General features: G+C 38.7%; 2 protein-coding genes across 10 annotated transcripts in view; both read left to right on the forward strand.

Annotated features, from left to right (window-relative positions):
* Positions 1-2,717, forward strand: part of cald1a (caldesmon 1a) — a 47,909-nt gene extending 45,192 nt beyond the window's left edge. For all 6 annotated transcript variants that reach the window (XR_005892805.1, XM_041029691.1, XM_041029693.1 and 3 more), the window contains one exon: positions 986-2,717. Coding sequence is in view for 5 of the 6 variants with exons in the window: in XM_041029691.1 (XP_040885625.1) it covers positions 986-999 (14 nt within the window). In the remaining variant the exon portion in view is untranslated. The remainder of the gene's footprint in view (positions 1-985) is intronic.
* Positions 2,718-2,843: 126 nt separating this feature from the next.
* Positions 2,844-15,698, forward strand: tnnt2e (troponin T2e, cardiac). Of its 4 annotated transcripts, XM_041029696.1 has the most exons (18): positions 2,844-3,416; positions 5,750-5,794; positions 5,910-5,917; positions 6,019-6,042; positions 7,563-7,586; positions 8,249-8,269; positions 8,580-8,594; positions 8,747-8,767; positions 9,465-9,486; positions 9,576-9,636; positions 10,138-10,254; positions 10,375-10,452; positions 10,992-11,105; positions 11,240-11,352; positions 11,550-11,640; positions 12,342-12,382; positions 13,686-13,723; positions 15,523-15,698. In XM_041029696.1, the coding sequence occupies exons 2-18, from the start codon at positions 5,766-5,768 to the stop codon at positions 15,555-15,557; spliced, it is 852 nt and encodes a 283-aa protein (XP_040885630.1). In that variant the 5' UTR covers positions 2,844-3,416; positions 5,750-5,765; the 3' UTR covers positions 15,558-15,698. The 4 variants fall into 4 exon arrangements, with proteins under 4 accessions (XP_040885630.1, XP_040885631.1, XP_040885632.1 ...); XM_041029697.1 differs by lacking the exon at positions 13,686-13,723; XM_041029698.1 differs by lacking the exon at positions 12,342-12,382.
* Positions 15,699-15,763: the final 65 nt, after the last annotated feature.

Raw genomic sequence — 15,763 nt, forward strand, 5'->3', positions numbered from 1 at the left:
CAATAGTACACAATTTAGAGTACACAAAGTTTTAATCTGCTCCAAATTTGTTTCGCTAAACTTGTCAAAGATGTAAAACTGTACTCTGGTTCTCTGTATGTTATTAAATCTGATGCACCTATCAAATATCCCTCTGTAAATATTTTGCAGTGATGTGGCCTGTTTTGACATGTGGATTTAGACCATGAAATGTGGAACAAATGTTAGCAGCTCTGTGAGGATGTGTTTAAACACAGCAGCATTAGTGTGCTAACATTCACCAATGGGCCAATGGGAATGTCATTGATTGATTTTACAATTGTTGAGATATTTTATTAAAAACACACAAAAGTCAGGAGGCCACCAGAGTCAGCATGATTCATTGTCTGGGAGAGATTTCATGGCAGTCTGTCTAATAGTTGTTGAGATATTTCAGCCCGGGCCAGATTTTGGACCACCCGGCCACACGACATGGGTATAAAACATACATAAATGTAATGTTTGTGATGTCCCCAATATTCCTCAGAAGGAATATTTACAAGACTGATCTTGGGTTTATGCTTGTGTCACTTTGTCAGTCTCCTGGAGGCAAGATATTCCAAATTGGAGCAAGTTTTCTGGACTGGTTGAATCTGAGGTGAATCTAATGTTCAACACCAGTAGTTCTACAGTTTCCTGCCAAAACACTCCTCTCAAACAGAGTCTCAACATATTATACAGTAACCTATAAATACTGTGATCCTTAACTTGTGGGGAAAAAATACTTTTTCAAAAGAACTTGTGAGTCTTTTCAAATGAGTTGTATACCGTCAAATTTTTCTTGGAGCCAGCATCAAGTAGCCTTTAAACTGCATGCTGACTGCAGTTAACTGCATGACTTCAACTCTTCACTGTGGCGTTTGCTGCTTGGTTTGACCCTTTGTGTCAGGAGGTCAGTCGTTAACCCACACCTGCCCAGGGGCTTGTAGTAAAGCCGCTGATAGACTTATTTTGTGTCTTTCAACAGGGATGGGGCACTAATGTCTTGAAGAAGCCACTAAAGCTGGGGACCACGACAATCCAAGACTCTTCCTTTGACTTTGTCTTAAGAACCAAATAATAACCACATTCCCAAGAGGGACCCCAAGGAAATGGAGGGACAGGAGAGACACTGTCCGAGCACTGTACCGAAACGATCATATTTTTGTACGGTTGCCACGTAGAGTGCCTTTGCACAATGATTTTTGCTTTCTAAAAGAAACAAAATGCTGTGAAATTTGGACATTTGTAATTACTGTTACTAATTACTTTATAAAATCCTGCCAGGAAGAAAAAAAAAACTAATTAAATTTAGATTTATCTGTTGTACTCCATGCCGACAGTTTTGATAGTGACAGAGTAGATGAGTTAAACGTTTCCACATTCCAAAGAGATGGGTGAAATCAGTTCTCTCCCTCGTACAGATCATTTTCCATCTCTTTTTTTTTTTATTTATATTTAAAGCAAAAGCTTCACACATTGCTATTTTATTCAACGTTCACCAGTTCAGGATAGAAATATAGGCACTTCTAGAATTTAGCTGATTTCACTTTTATTATGTCTTACCAATAGTGCAGCAATGGTCTGAGTAATATATGTTAGCACATGTGATGTTTTGAATATGACCTATCATACTGTATCGTATATAACATCTTTATACTCATAACAAAAGGTATTTTTGCTTTTTTTGTATCCAGAAACTATTCACCAACAGGCAGTTAATTTTGGAGGTGATAGGACTGTTGAATATTCAGAAGGCCATTATGACTTTTATTATCCTTTATGTCATTTTATTTATGTTTTAATGTGTTTTGTCCTTTTCTATTTCTAGCTGTTTTTGTAGCTTTTGTACCTGTTTGATGATCACTTTAAAATCTTCAGACATTCCTCTTGAAGAGCAGGTGCACGTGGTGCCTTCGCTGCTTAAAAGCTGTAGGTTTTATAATGTAGGAAGTCGGCAAACCAGCCTTTTTTTATTTTTAAATCTACCTTTAACTTCTCTTTTGCCTCTATGCACACTCTTACGCTCAGCGAACATTTTCTCATTGAGGGCATGCAAAGTAAAATCAGGGTGCCTAAGCATATAGCAAGATACTAGTACAGTACAAGGATATTTACCACTATGTAACTCTTCTGGCCTTATGATTGCAATGACAACATTTATGACAGCTGAGGTACAGTACATAAAAGCCTCAAAGCAACTCAGTATGATATTAAGACTTGTGACTTTCATGTTTATCTTTCACTAACATGGTCTTAAGTAGCTCTTTCCCTTTCGACTGTTTTTTTGCGCGGCACAAGCTTTGACAAGCGTATGAACGGTTTGCCGGGGCATTAAATTGATCCATGTTACTGCTCAAAAGTCTGACAATCACATTCCATGGCTCCTAAAAAGAGCAGGGGAGCTTGACCAAAACATTTTTAAGCGTGATTTAATGTGACATTTATGGGTTGTTTTTTTAATACAGTGGTTTCATAATGCCGTATTGTTTTTTTTTTCTACAACTTTGTGTCCATTTTATGTTTTTTAAAATTCTTTTATTTCCATGTTTAACCAGACACTTGTTGTTTGTGTAGCGCTAAGCCTATGCAAAACACACTTATCTGTAGTCTCTCTAAACACTCCCAATGTCATACAAGTGGGCAGTTTCCAACTGGATGGATGTTTTTAACATTGTACCCTTGACTCAAGCAACAGCAATAAAGACATTGAGGTATTACACATTTTTAAGTTTCCTTACATAAACTCCACTGCTCTACCAAAGACCACATTATATACTGTATATACCCACTGTAGCAGAGACTGTTGAAACAGTTAGTCAGTTAATAATAATTTGATAATTTGACGAATAATAATTTGACTGTTCTATTATACTAACTCTAATTGTAAATTCATTTTTCTCTGCTGCCTTCAAGTGCTGTCAGAAAATTTGTAATAATGAATTGGGCTAATTTTAATTTTATCATTATGAAGCTGCCAAACTGTGATGTGTTTACAGTGCCAGTGAGCATTTTCATTTTGCTTCAGCAGCATAAAGTTGCCCTATGTTGATGTTTTTCAGCAACAAAACACAACCAAAAAAAAAAAAGAAACTCACAAGCTCAATTTTATTACAAACCAAAAAGTCATTGGGAGTGGAACAAGTTCTATTTCCAATTTCTGACCACGAAAGAAGCAGATTACGAGGAGCACTTGAAGGCAGCATTCCTCTCCAGGTATAACTCATCTTTCTGCCCCCAACAATAGAACTGACAACCCTAACCAGTCATAGAAAAGATATGTGGTCACGTGACATACACGGCTGTATTAAGTATGCTTTTTGGTGGGGTGGATGATTGAACTTGTCTCTGTCTGGATGTGAAAGAATAAGACCTGAACTTGCCGCTAATCCCATCTCTTCCTCAGGGATATACAGGAGGTAAGAGCATGACAGTGACCTCTGGGTGCATGACTCCAAAAACATCAACAACATCTTGCATTGTTTTTGAATCTGCATTGATGTACAGTTCATATTTTTTTTCAGTTTTTTAATGAAAGTGTGTCTGCTTTTTAATGTCTTGATAAATTTGACAAAAATTTCAGCGAGCTGGGCTGAATTAAATCCATGAAGCCCATTGTGAATGCTGAATTCAGTTGGCTCAGACGTTGCCTAAGTAGACTCTTAAAGATTTTATGATGTCTTTTCTTTAATGTATTCCGATCAGAGCAGTGAATACGCTGGTGGAGAAGGTGCTAAGCTCGCCCCTGAGATTGCCGTGTTGGTAGCATGCTTTGGGCTTTGACTTAATGCTGCCTAATGCTGAAACCAGCACCCGCAACATTCCTGCCACTGTCAGACTGTGTGTTATTCCACAGTTTCAGCCAGACGGGGACTGACCGCATACATTAAAGCAAATACACGTTTAATACCTCAGCCATGACAGCCCTCATACACTGTAGATTCTTTTTGGGTTTTTGTCAGTGCTTTCCCTCTGCCTGTCTTTCTCGGTTTTGCTCACTTTTTTCACATTTCTCTTTGCTCCTCGTGTTTCTTGACGTCAGCTGCTCAACCTGATGACACAAGTAACAACCACACTGGGACTCCAAACACCACAGTGTTTGGATTTGAGGAGAGGATGTAACAGAAGTTAGACAGAAGCATGACTTTGTACAGTAACCATATACAGGGAAGGTGTAAATATGGCATGCAGAGATTGAATGTGCAGCTGGCCCTTTTGAAATGACTTGGAAAGAAAGATCAGGCCCACAGCCAGGCAGAGGGAGGAGGGAGGGTGGAACTGGGGATGTGGAGCTAATTTTCTTTATCCCGACATCACCCGTTCGACATGTATGTAAAATATGTTCCTATTATTACCAAAAAAATTGGAATGGACTTGCTTCTGCGATGAGGAATATATTTAAGAGGCAAGACAAACTCCTGAGAGGCATTGTTATAAAAATGTCCCCCCCAACCAGCAGCTGACCAAACCACAGTGACAAAAATAGCCTGTCTGAATGTGGGTCCCAGCTCACTGATTTACTGTGAGTACGCTGAGGTGAGCCAAAGCCATTGTCTGGAGGAGTAGCTCCACACCTGTTCAAAAGCATGCTCTATTATTCTTAAAAATAGACCCTTGCTCTCCCCCTCTGTTCAGCCCTACTGACACCAGTTTTTATGATCTGGTGATTTATAAGCATGTGGAAAATACGTGGTCCAAGGGGACTGTTGTGCACAGTCATATTCTGACATGGAACCTTGTGATACTGCAGCCATATTGAATCCATCCCTGTGACCTTGACCTGGACCCCAAACACCCCAGTGTTGTTTTTGTTTATTTTTTTGTTTTGTTTTTTAGTTATAGAGGGTAGATTGACAGATTGACTATAGTTACATTTCTTAAAAGAATTGCTGGAATGTCCCTTTAATAACTTGAGTGAATGAATTTTTGCACTGAAATCAAATTGAACTATTTTTTTTAAAGAATGACAGATGTTACTTTGACTACTAGACTAAATCACACTTATTTTGACTGACATTTCTTGCAGAGTACCTGTTCAAAGCCTTTTGACCACCTGGAAAGTTGTTTACAAGTGTTTGTATCAAAGCTAATATGATATGCGTAGCTTCAGATTTGTTAGAGCGTCCCTGAAGAACTTGTGCAGTCCTGATAGTCTCAGTGCTGTTCAGACTCCAGTCGGCTGCCTGCAGCCTTGATCAGTGCCAAGAGGAAATGGCTGAGGATTAGGCCTGGAGCTGTTTAAAGCCCTGGGCCTCTGCTTACAGTGCCCATGGTGGAATCAATTCAAATTCTACAATTGCTCCAATCTTCCAGTATGTAGCCAAGGTTGTTGTTTTTTTTTTTGTTTTTTGGGGGGGGGTTTTTTGTAGGTTTTGGTGTAGTTGTTTGCACAAACGATAAAAGCAATGAAAGGAGAAGAAGAGAGATACAAACCATCTGTCCGAGGGAAAGAAATCTCAAAGGCTCTTAAAAAACATTACAGTCGACGAGAAAGAGAGGAAAATATCAAAAAAGGAAAACAACAATGCAAATCCCAGCAAGAAAAACATTAAAATACAAAAATAAATGTGAGCAGCCCTAATTTTATTGAGCCCAAGAGAACCGAGAGTCTGGTTATTTGTGTGTATGTGCGTGGGGGGGGGGGTTTAACAGCTGCATTAAAATTCAGTTACAAACTCAAAACAAGGGAATTCATTAAAAATGAATCTTGTATTCTGTGTGGATTCATTGTGTGCTTTCCTCTGTGATTCAGGTAGCTGTAATCCAAGATGTCTGAAGAGGTAGTCGAGGAGATGCAGTGAGTATTTTCACTACACCAGTGTACACCAGGCATCTCCACTGCTTTATACGCAGAACACATTTTGACTTATTGGCCCAAAAGTTCAAATCTTCACTTCTTTTCTTCCTTTCAGGGAGGAAGGTAGGTGAAGGCTTTGAGCGCATTCACTGTGTTTTCGAAAGCAAAATGTCATTTCCAAGCCTCCGTTGCTACACGTGGCTGACCTGATTATGTCCACTCAGAGGCAGAAATCCTGGAAGAGGAAGGTAAAGGCTTCTGTACGGCTTCACATGTGTGTGTTTAGTCTTGTTTCCGGTGTGTCTGCCGCTGTCAGTGATGAAAGCCACAACAAGCTTGCTGAATGTGTTTTCTGTTTGAATGTTAACACTTCATTTGTCAACACACACTGATCTGTCAGCTCGTGTGTAGCTGTCACTTTGTATAAAATTACCTCCATCCCATTTTTAGCACTCATTCATCTGAATAACGTTCTGACAAAAATTTGCATGGAAGGTTTTCTGAAGTGACTAGTTTAAAAGACTTTGTGTATTTTAATGCATGTCATTACTTGGTCTAACAACATTATTAGGTTATGATATTTAAGTAAAACACTACAAAAACATCATAATAGCATCATTGATGGAACTAAGCTTTTACTTCACTGCATTTCACAGGTTAATATTTTATTTTTATTGCACTCCATGTGTTTGACAGCCATAGTTACTGACAGTTCATTGTTAAAGGACAAGTTCAACTGTAGGAACTGTTGATTTCCTTTCCTGTACAAACAAGCGTAACAACCGGAAATGGAGAACAGGAAGCGTCTGTCCGAACACCTGCCACCTGCCTTGTACAGGTTTATACCTTAAATATAAACGTTAAATGTCAAACTGTATCGAATTTATCCTGTAACGTTTGGATAAACAGGTCAGTGTATTTCCATGCATGTTTCATTATTATAGGGGCGCACTCGTTCGTAACTGTTTATCAAAAAAAGTCGCGTCTAGTTGGGAACAGTTCACGTGTTGATGAGTTGTTAGTAAGCACACCAAACAAACATTTCCCCTCCAAACATTTGGTGGTTTAATTAAAATAACATTAAGATATTGTCGAAGAAATGCAGCGAAGTCAGCAAAAGTAAAATTGTCCAGTGTTTCTTTTAGTCGCTTTTAGTTTTGATACTTTTAATTAAGTAGGATTGCGAATGTCGGACTTTAACTGCTATTGGTCCTTTTATTTAAAAGTAAATGCTCTCAGTATTTCTTCCTTCACCGATCAGCACTGGATAAAAAATAATGTAAATGAAACGTAGTAAGCAGGATTTTTGTGCTTGTTGTTCTGTTATGTGTTGAGATTTTGCTTTGATGTGTAAACATTTAACAAACAGTTCACAGACTCAGTTTGTGATCAGAGATCATTCCCTGTTTTTAGCTGAATGTCAGACACCAGCACAGTTTTTTTTTTTCTCACAACAATCCCAAGAGACAAAATCACAGCGCTCAGAGTTTGACCAAATCCCACTGACTTGCAAGCTGTGTGCCAGTGTCTCACTGATCCACTAATCCATATTTTGTTCAGTCAGTCATAGAGACTCTGTAAAAAGGAAGGTTTGCATGACTTGTTTTTGTCTGTAAATAATGTCCTTCATTTCTTTTCTTCACCCACACACTTGTGAGATAGTACTGTGGTGTAGTGTGTTTTTGCCACCGTGTCTTTTGTCACATTTTTTTGGCCAACATTAACAGATTCTGGCTTCATTAATCTTTGTTGTGTTCTTGTTTAACAGAAGAGGCTGCACCTGAAGTTGAAGGTAATTCTTGGCTTTTTTCATTTTTTTCTGTGCCAGCATAAAAAAGGGGATAACATTAAATGTAGTTTACTGTTCAGTACTGGTCATAGCATTGCTTGTACATTACATACAAACTATAGAAAAGCTCCTGTTCTTTTCAAATAGAGCCTCCACCTGCACATTACTGTAAAAATTAAACTGTCTTTTCAATTTCTTCTCACTTACTTCAGCACGATTCATTTACCTATATCAATATTGGCTTTTTCATGTTTGGTATTCAGTAATCACTTCAATGTTTGACTGCCAAAGAGCCTCCTGCTGAGTTAGTATTTGATGAATTCATTCTCAAAATGAGATATCCACCTTGTGAAAAGTGTGGCATCTACTCAGACAGAAGTACTGTTTGCATGCAAGAAAAAGTCACGACTGATTATTGTTGAAATTTTGGCTGTTTTGATCTATTTACTGACAAAAGATCGGCCTTTTCGAGGTTTTAAACATCTGAAACCTTTTATTTAATTTGAATATATTGTAAAAAGCTTCATCTCATTCATATTTATTCTACTGCACATACAGTGTGTCTCTCTTATTTTAAGACTGAAAGAGAAGTTGTTTTTGTAAGTGTAATCCTGTAAAGCAATTGTTGCATCTAACCATATTTCCATTATTTCACTCCGCCTCAGAACCTCCTCCCACTGCTGAAGGTAATGACTTTTTCTACTGTTATATTGTATTGGGAAACAATAGAAAATTGTCTTCTTGCAGTAGCTTGAGTATCAGCTATTCTACTACAAACTTATAGTTCTTACTTGTGAAAAAAGCAGCATATTCATTTGATGTTTGGCATCATTTGTTTAACTTCAGCACATGTGGCTGAACCGTTACTCTGGGTAACATTAATATATCTTAGCTAAATCAAACCATGAATATTCACTGATGAGCTTTTCTCTGTTTCTTCCACTGATCATGTTCACTGTCACTGATCACCTGTCTGCTCACATTACCTTCACAAAGAGCCTGCAGAGGAAGGTAAAATATAGTCTCTTATGTCTTATTAATATATATACATACAAACCATGAATATGCACACACACACATATATATATGCAAATATTAAAGTAAATCCATTTGTATACTGCCTGCTGGTGCACTAACAGTTGTTTTCATGTCTTCTGCCGTAGAGTCTCCAGCACCAGATGAAGGTACAGCGACCAGCTGAGGAGGCCTTATAATTTTAAGTTTGTGATCATCACTGTAGTTTAACAGGAATGTCTGGTGTCTTCAACCGACTCTTTGAAAGTGCTGAGCAGCACATGCTCACAAAACACTGCCAAAATAAAGGCTGTGTGGTATTTCAAAAACAGCTTTTGGGACACCATGAAGAAACCCCCTTTTTCAGACAGTGCAGACAATTCAGTGCACTGAATTTCAGCATGCTGTTACACATTCTGTTACACATGCTGTTCATTATGTGACAACTGCACTGGACATCCTGTACTAAATGGCTACAGACAGTGCATGATAGTCTTTTTGTAACAGAAAAGACTAAATCTATTGTAGAGAATCCATCAAGTAATTATTCACTGACACAGTACATTTGTCAGGGTGTGTGTTCAGTGTGTTCGCCTGCTATTGTTCCATTAGAGATGGTCAGTCATTAATAATCTTTTAATCAGATGTTCTCTCAGCACTGTCAGTTTATTTATCCAGAAACAAACTATTTGACATTTGAGATATAAGTTTTGCAACATATATAGTTTTGTTAAAATTAATATTGTAGTCTTAAAAACTAAATTGATAAAATAAACTAACTTATGGACGATTAAAACACGTAGGCTGTATATCAGCACAAGGTGGTATCTTACCTGTGATCCCTTCTTTTTTTCTTTTCTTTTTTAGATGAGTCAAAACCCAAACCAAAGTGAGTATTTGCATCATTTCACATCATCCAACTGGTGAAAAACTGGTTAAAGTTCTTCTTATTCTAACCCAGTACTTTTTATATTTTAGGGCATTTGCTCCGCCTTTAACTGTGCCAAAGATACCGGAGGGAGAAAAAGTCGACTTTGATGTGAGTCATTGATTTTAAAAGTGATTGTCAGCAGACCGTTAACTTAGCTCGCCACAAAGACTGGAAACAGGACATTTTTACACTTTGGTTTTTGTACAGGTTAAACAAACAAGATTTATTAGAGAGCTTTAAAAGATTTGTGTTTTCTTTCTAACCTTTTGATAGAGCCAGGCGAACTGTTTCCCCCAGTTTTCAGTCTTAATTGTTAAGCTAAGCTAATTGTCTGACAGCTGGAGCTTCGTTTTTACATGGTCAATGCACTTCTTTCTCTATGGTCAATGATCTAGTCATACTTCCCAAAATGTCCAACTCTTTATTTAAACAACACAGATATAAATACAGACACTATTATGAATTTGTAATTTAAAATTAGAATGAATAATTACTTGTACTTGTATTTATATAAATTTGCATGCAAATGTATGATGAAATTCGGGATGAAAATTTTAAGATGATGGTCCTCTTAAGTATAGCACTAAAAATGTGTGTGTGTGACTGCAGGACATCCAAAAGAAGCGTCAGGAGAAGGATCTGGCTGAGCTGCACTCTCTGATTGAGGCCCACTTCATTCAGAGGAAGAAGGACGAGGAGGACCTCATCGCTCTCGTTAACAGGATCGTAAGTGTTCCAGGAAAGCACACTAAGATCACTGGAGTGATGCACCACCCAACAATTACACTGTTTGTGTTTGTGTGTGTGTGTGTGTGTGTGTGTGTGGATGTGGATGTGGATGTGCAGGAGAAGCGTCGTGCTGAGAGGGCTGAACAGCAGAGGATCCGTGCTGAGCAGGAGAAGGAGAGACAGGCTCGTGTTGCTGTGAGTAATCGTAGACATCTCATCCTTTTCAGGACATGACCCTGTACACAGCAAATAAATGACTGGCACCCTGTAGTTTCACCAAGTGTCTCAAATATGATTAAGGAGTCTTCTGTGGCTGCAGGAAGTGACAGATATGAGTGAAGGTGTCCTCAATTCATTATGTTTTGCAGCTGTTTTTACTGAAAAGCTAAAAAACAAACAACTGTTCTCAGGTAGTAAGCTGAACAGCAACTAACCACACACAGTTAAACTACCTAGTGAACACAATGGAGCATTTTAGCAGCTAAAAAACCGGGAACACAACTTCAAATTAGCATTAAGAAAAGTTGCTCCATATGAGCAAATGTCAGTGTTGTGTTTACAGCTTCTTTCTGCTGCCTCCAAAAACAAATGTAGACAAAGTCATATTAAAATCAATATGAATATTGTCATGGCCAAACAAATTTTCTTGCAGCTACAGTAAATGTTATTACTCTGTGGAAGGTGAACAGGTGCTTCTTTTCCCCTGTGATCATGTTGTACAATCTGTACTGCAGGAAGAGAAGGAGAGGAAGGAGCAGGAGGAGGCACGTAAGAAGCTGGATGAGGACGCCAAGAAGAAGAAAGCTCTTACAAACATTACTCAGCAGTATGGTGGCGTCCAGCAGAGGGTCAGTCGTCACAAATAAGCACTTCATTTCAAAATTTCATAACTTTGTCACTTAGTTTGTAATGTAAATGGAGCTTCTCTCTTTCTTTCTTGCCTTCTTTCATCCTTTCATCCTGTATGAATTCTCCCATCCAGCAAGACGGCAAGAGGGGGGCGAAGAAGCAGACAGAGAGAGAGAAGAAAAGGAAGATCCTGGCGGAGAGGAGAAAGCCTCTGAACATCGACCATCTCAGTGAGGACAAACTGAAGTAAGGGCTTTGAGTTTTTACACAGAGCAGCTATTCTTCACAGTTCAAATCACATTTCCAGTCTAACGCAGGTGATTTGTTTGTGCATAAACTGCCACCAACTTCCACACCCTTCATATCCTTTATAGTGTTTTACAGTTTTGACATGGCCTTTTAGTTTTCTGTATTTTTAACTCCTCCTGGTTTTTGCTCAAAAGGGAGAAGGCCAATGAGCTGTGGCAGTGGCTGATGACGCTGGAGGCTGAGAAGTTTGATCTCAGCGAGAGACTGAAGAGACAGAAATATGATGTAAGTACTTTGCCTCGAGATGCTCATGTGCTGACTGCTCCGTGAAATTGCATAAGTGAAAACCATTTTTCTCCAGACTTTTATATGAACCAATGGAAGAACTTACCTGATTTTATAACAACTCTGTCAGTGTTAAAGTTAACTCAGTCTGGTTTGGAAAATCAGAGGATATTTTTGGAGGAATAGTTTGACATTTGGGGAAATACTCTCATGTCTGTGCAGTAAACAGGAAAACAGTTGGCTGATTGTGAACCTTGTGAACAGAGCCAAGACAATTCAGTAGCTAATTGGCTGCTAACTCCAGCTACATATTCACTGTACAGATATTAGAGTGGCATCAATCCCCTCACTTGATTTATATTTCCTAAAATGTCTTAATATTCCTTTATGGTCTTTGCTCACAAAATAAGTCAATTTTAGGACGTAATTCTAAGTGTTTTTGTGAATATAAATCAGTAAAAACCTGTGGTGTGCCTAAAAAGCAAGCTTAGCTACAGTATATTTGCAATTTAACTGGATTTGTTTTATCAGTTTGGTTCATGGGATAAAATGGTAAAGACAGACTATGCAAATTGATGGTGCACAGCCTTACAGCCCTGGAAAAGCCACAGAATACCCAATCTGAAACAGTATGTACTAGGCTTCTAATACAAGACTGTCCTCAGGCCACCTGTCTAAAATGAATGTGACCTGACTTCCAGATCAATGTGCTCCAGACCCGAATCAATGAGCAGCAGAAGTTGTGAGTAACTGTTAATGAGGAGTGTGAGCCCCTTGGTTGTTGTGTAGTTTTGCTGTCTGCCTGCTGCACGGTTACAAACTGAGTCTCTGGCAGCAGGAACAGCCGAGCGACACAAACAGAAGGTGAAACTGTTGGTTTTGTCTTGATGAGGAGGAGGCTTGCACAAGCTGACATGTGCTTGTATTTAATCCCAAAACTCAGTGTTTACCGTAAATGTATGCAGCATTTAAAAGAAACAGGAACAAAAGACAATAGTTTGATATTTCGGGAAATTGTTTGCTTTCTTGCTGAGTGATATGTGAGAAGATCTATATCACTTTCACTGGTATAGGTCTGGATGTAAGGCTAACAGACTGTCTGAAGGTAACAATGTGACCATGTGAAACCAGATTCAAACTAACCATGTATGGCTCAGTTTAAATGATTTGATTTGCCTGTATGAATGTTAGTATTTGATTTTATTTAGCTGTAACTGCCAGCAGTGGTTGCTTTGCAGCCATGTTGTCGATTGTTGACTTTGAGTAGTTATTTTCACCAAGTAGGCAATTTTACAGATGTCAGAAATTCTTGATGCCCTCACTTTGAAATTCTAACTCAGACAGTAAGAAGGTTTTGTTGCCTCTGGACAGAGCCAGGCTGTTTCCAGCCTTTATGCTAAGGTAACAGGCTGCTGGCTATAGCTTCAAATTTAATGGACAAATTTCATAGTGGTATCAGTCTTACCCATTTTATTAAGCAAAAAAAAAAAAAAAGCATCTTTCCTGAAATGTCAAACTGTTCTTTTAATGTGTCAGGAGGAATTAGTTATTTACATTAAGCCCACAAACATTATTCCACAAAAACAATCTGTAAAAGATGTTTTTGTATTGTTTAAAATCTGACCCAAAAAAGAAAAAAAATCCCTGTCTCCAGAACATAATTTCAGCTGTCATACCAAGTTTTGAAAGCTATAATTTGATCTCAGTCCCATTTTGCTGTCAGTGTCTTGTCCCTCAGTTCTTGCTGTAAGGGACATTTTGACTGCTCCTCATGCAAGCACGACCAAAACTTTGCAAGAACAATTGCAGTTCTGAGCTTCTGTGGCCTTTCCTTTTACAATTTAGTTTAGATTGATAGCTCACTCAGGAAGACTAGAGGTGAGTCTCCGTCTGCAGATGATATTCTGTGTATGTCAGGTAAACATGTCTTGCCCTGCTGAGTTCCTCTTTAGGACCACGAGGTCCGCTCTTTGGCTCAGCTGGTGTCCCCCGTCTCTGCTGTTGGTGGTGTCCTTAGCCGGGTCCTCCATGTTTGTCCCCCACAGATTAATCTTCTCCAGGCTCGTGTTCAAGACCACCAGAGGTAAGTGGCAGCCACCTTTGAATCACACCTGAGATTTCCAGGGAATCTCAGGTGTGGTTCAAAACAGTGCTCAGTCTTTTCTTTTTCTTTAAAGCCACTGATGTAGAATTGAGCTGGTCCTTATTTAAAGAGCCTCGGGAAATCTTTAGTCAAAAGTCTATTCTTTAAAGCACAATTTGGTATTTAATCACTATCTTTATCTGTACAGCTGCTTTAAAGGTAAATTAAATTGTAGATATAATTCCACTCCATCCTGTATTTTCAGATCTTTAGTTTGTGTTATGTTATCTGTACTTAAACCCAAGGCCTTTTAAAGTCACATCAACCCACTTAATTTAAAGTGGGAACATGTGACGCATTTTTTCTGAGTGAGTTGTGATCCTACTCTAGATTAACATAGTGAATATAGTATAATATGAATACTCCTAACACTGTACGGTGCAGAGCTCACCCTCTTAAGCAAGAAAAATGTAATTTATCTTACCTGCTTGAGAGCTGTGGAGGAGATAAACACTAGGTACAAGAAAGTTATTATGTGACTCTGCAAGTAATCAAGTACTCTTCAAGTACTCGAGTACTCTGCAGAGTAATTGAGTACTCTGCAGAGTAATTGAGCACTCTTCAGGTAATTGAGTACTCTGCGGAGTAATCGAGTACTCAGCGGAGTACTCGATTACCCGAAGAGTACTCTGCAGAGTAATCGAGTACTCAGCAGAGTAATCGAGTACTCTGGGGAGTAATCGAGTACTCTGCAGTTAATTGAGTACTCTGCAGAGTAATCGAGTACTCTGCAGAGTAATCGAGTACTCTGCGGAGTACTCAATTACCTGAAGAGTACTCAGCAGAGTAATCGAGTACTCAGCGGAGTAATTGAGTACTCTGCAGAGTAATCGAGTATTCTGCAAAGTAATCGAGTACTCTGCAATTGAGTACTCTGCGGAGTAATCGAGTACTCTGAGGAGTAATCGAGTACTCTGCAGAGTACTCAATTACCTGAAGAGTACTCGATTACTCTGCAGAGTACTCGATTACTTGAAGAATACTTTGAGTATCGGTTACAGTTTTTTATGTGTAAATTGATCTGCCAGCGCCGTTCTTGGAATAGTCACTTGAAAAGTTTAGTACATCAAAGTTTTAAGGCAGAAAGAAAGCAAAACATCTGTGTTGAATCAGCTGGTAAGTGTTTACACGCTGCCTTTCAAGTCAATTATCTGGTAGATTAAACTGTGGTTGTATCAGATCTTATGGGCAAAGGTGCGACAACAGAGACAGCACATCAAAGGTAAGGCTGCTGTTGAGAGGACAAAATCTTAATTTGCCAATTGTGTGCTTGGCCCTCTTCTAATAGCATGCTACTTTCAATTCAGTCTCCTCTATGCCAATGTTAATTTCTTTGTGAACATTACAGATCATATGCATTTTTGAAAGGCATATGATCTGTAATGAAAAATCTGTTGCTAAGTAGGTCTGGGTAACACTTTTTTGGTAGTGACAAAATTAATCTGCAGCAACAAATATCTAAAATTGTGAAGCTAATTATTGTTTGATCAGTTAGTTCCCAATTTAAATCAGAATTTCTCCATTTTAAACTATTTTAATTAGACAGTGTTCTTGTACAGCCTGTTAGCATTTAACATTTAATTCTGCTGCAGAAACATCTCTATACTTGTAAAGAAAACTGTTTAAAATGGGGAAAATTTGGTTTCCAAAAATGTGATACCCAGATTTAAACACACGCACCTGAGCAACCGAACAATCGTGATTACACAATTGTTAAAGGAGTTCTGTCTGCTCCACAGCGCCAAAGGACGAGGCAAGACCAAGGGCAGGCTGAGATAGAGGGGAACCTCAGCGAGGGTTCTCGGCGGAGACGTCTGAAAATGAGCAGCAGTGTTGAAGACATTAACGTTCACTTGTTCACAAAGACAGCGCTGACAGAGCTGGTTGTAGACGTAAACAATAAAGAAACGTGTGCTTTTAAGTCAAGTAGTGCCCATTTGTTTGGCTTACATTACAGTTATCTCACCTCACAGACTAATG

This window comes from Toxotes jaculatrix, chromosome 22 (assembly GCF_017976425.1).
Source record: "Toxotes jaculatrix isolate fToxJac2 chromosome 22, fToxJac2.pri, whole genome shotgun sequence".
In the NCBI taxonomy this organism is placed as follows: Eukaryota; Metazoa; Chordata; class Actinopteri; family Toxotidae; genus Toxotes; species Toxotes jaculatrix.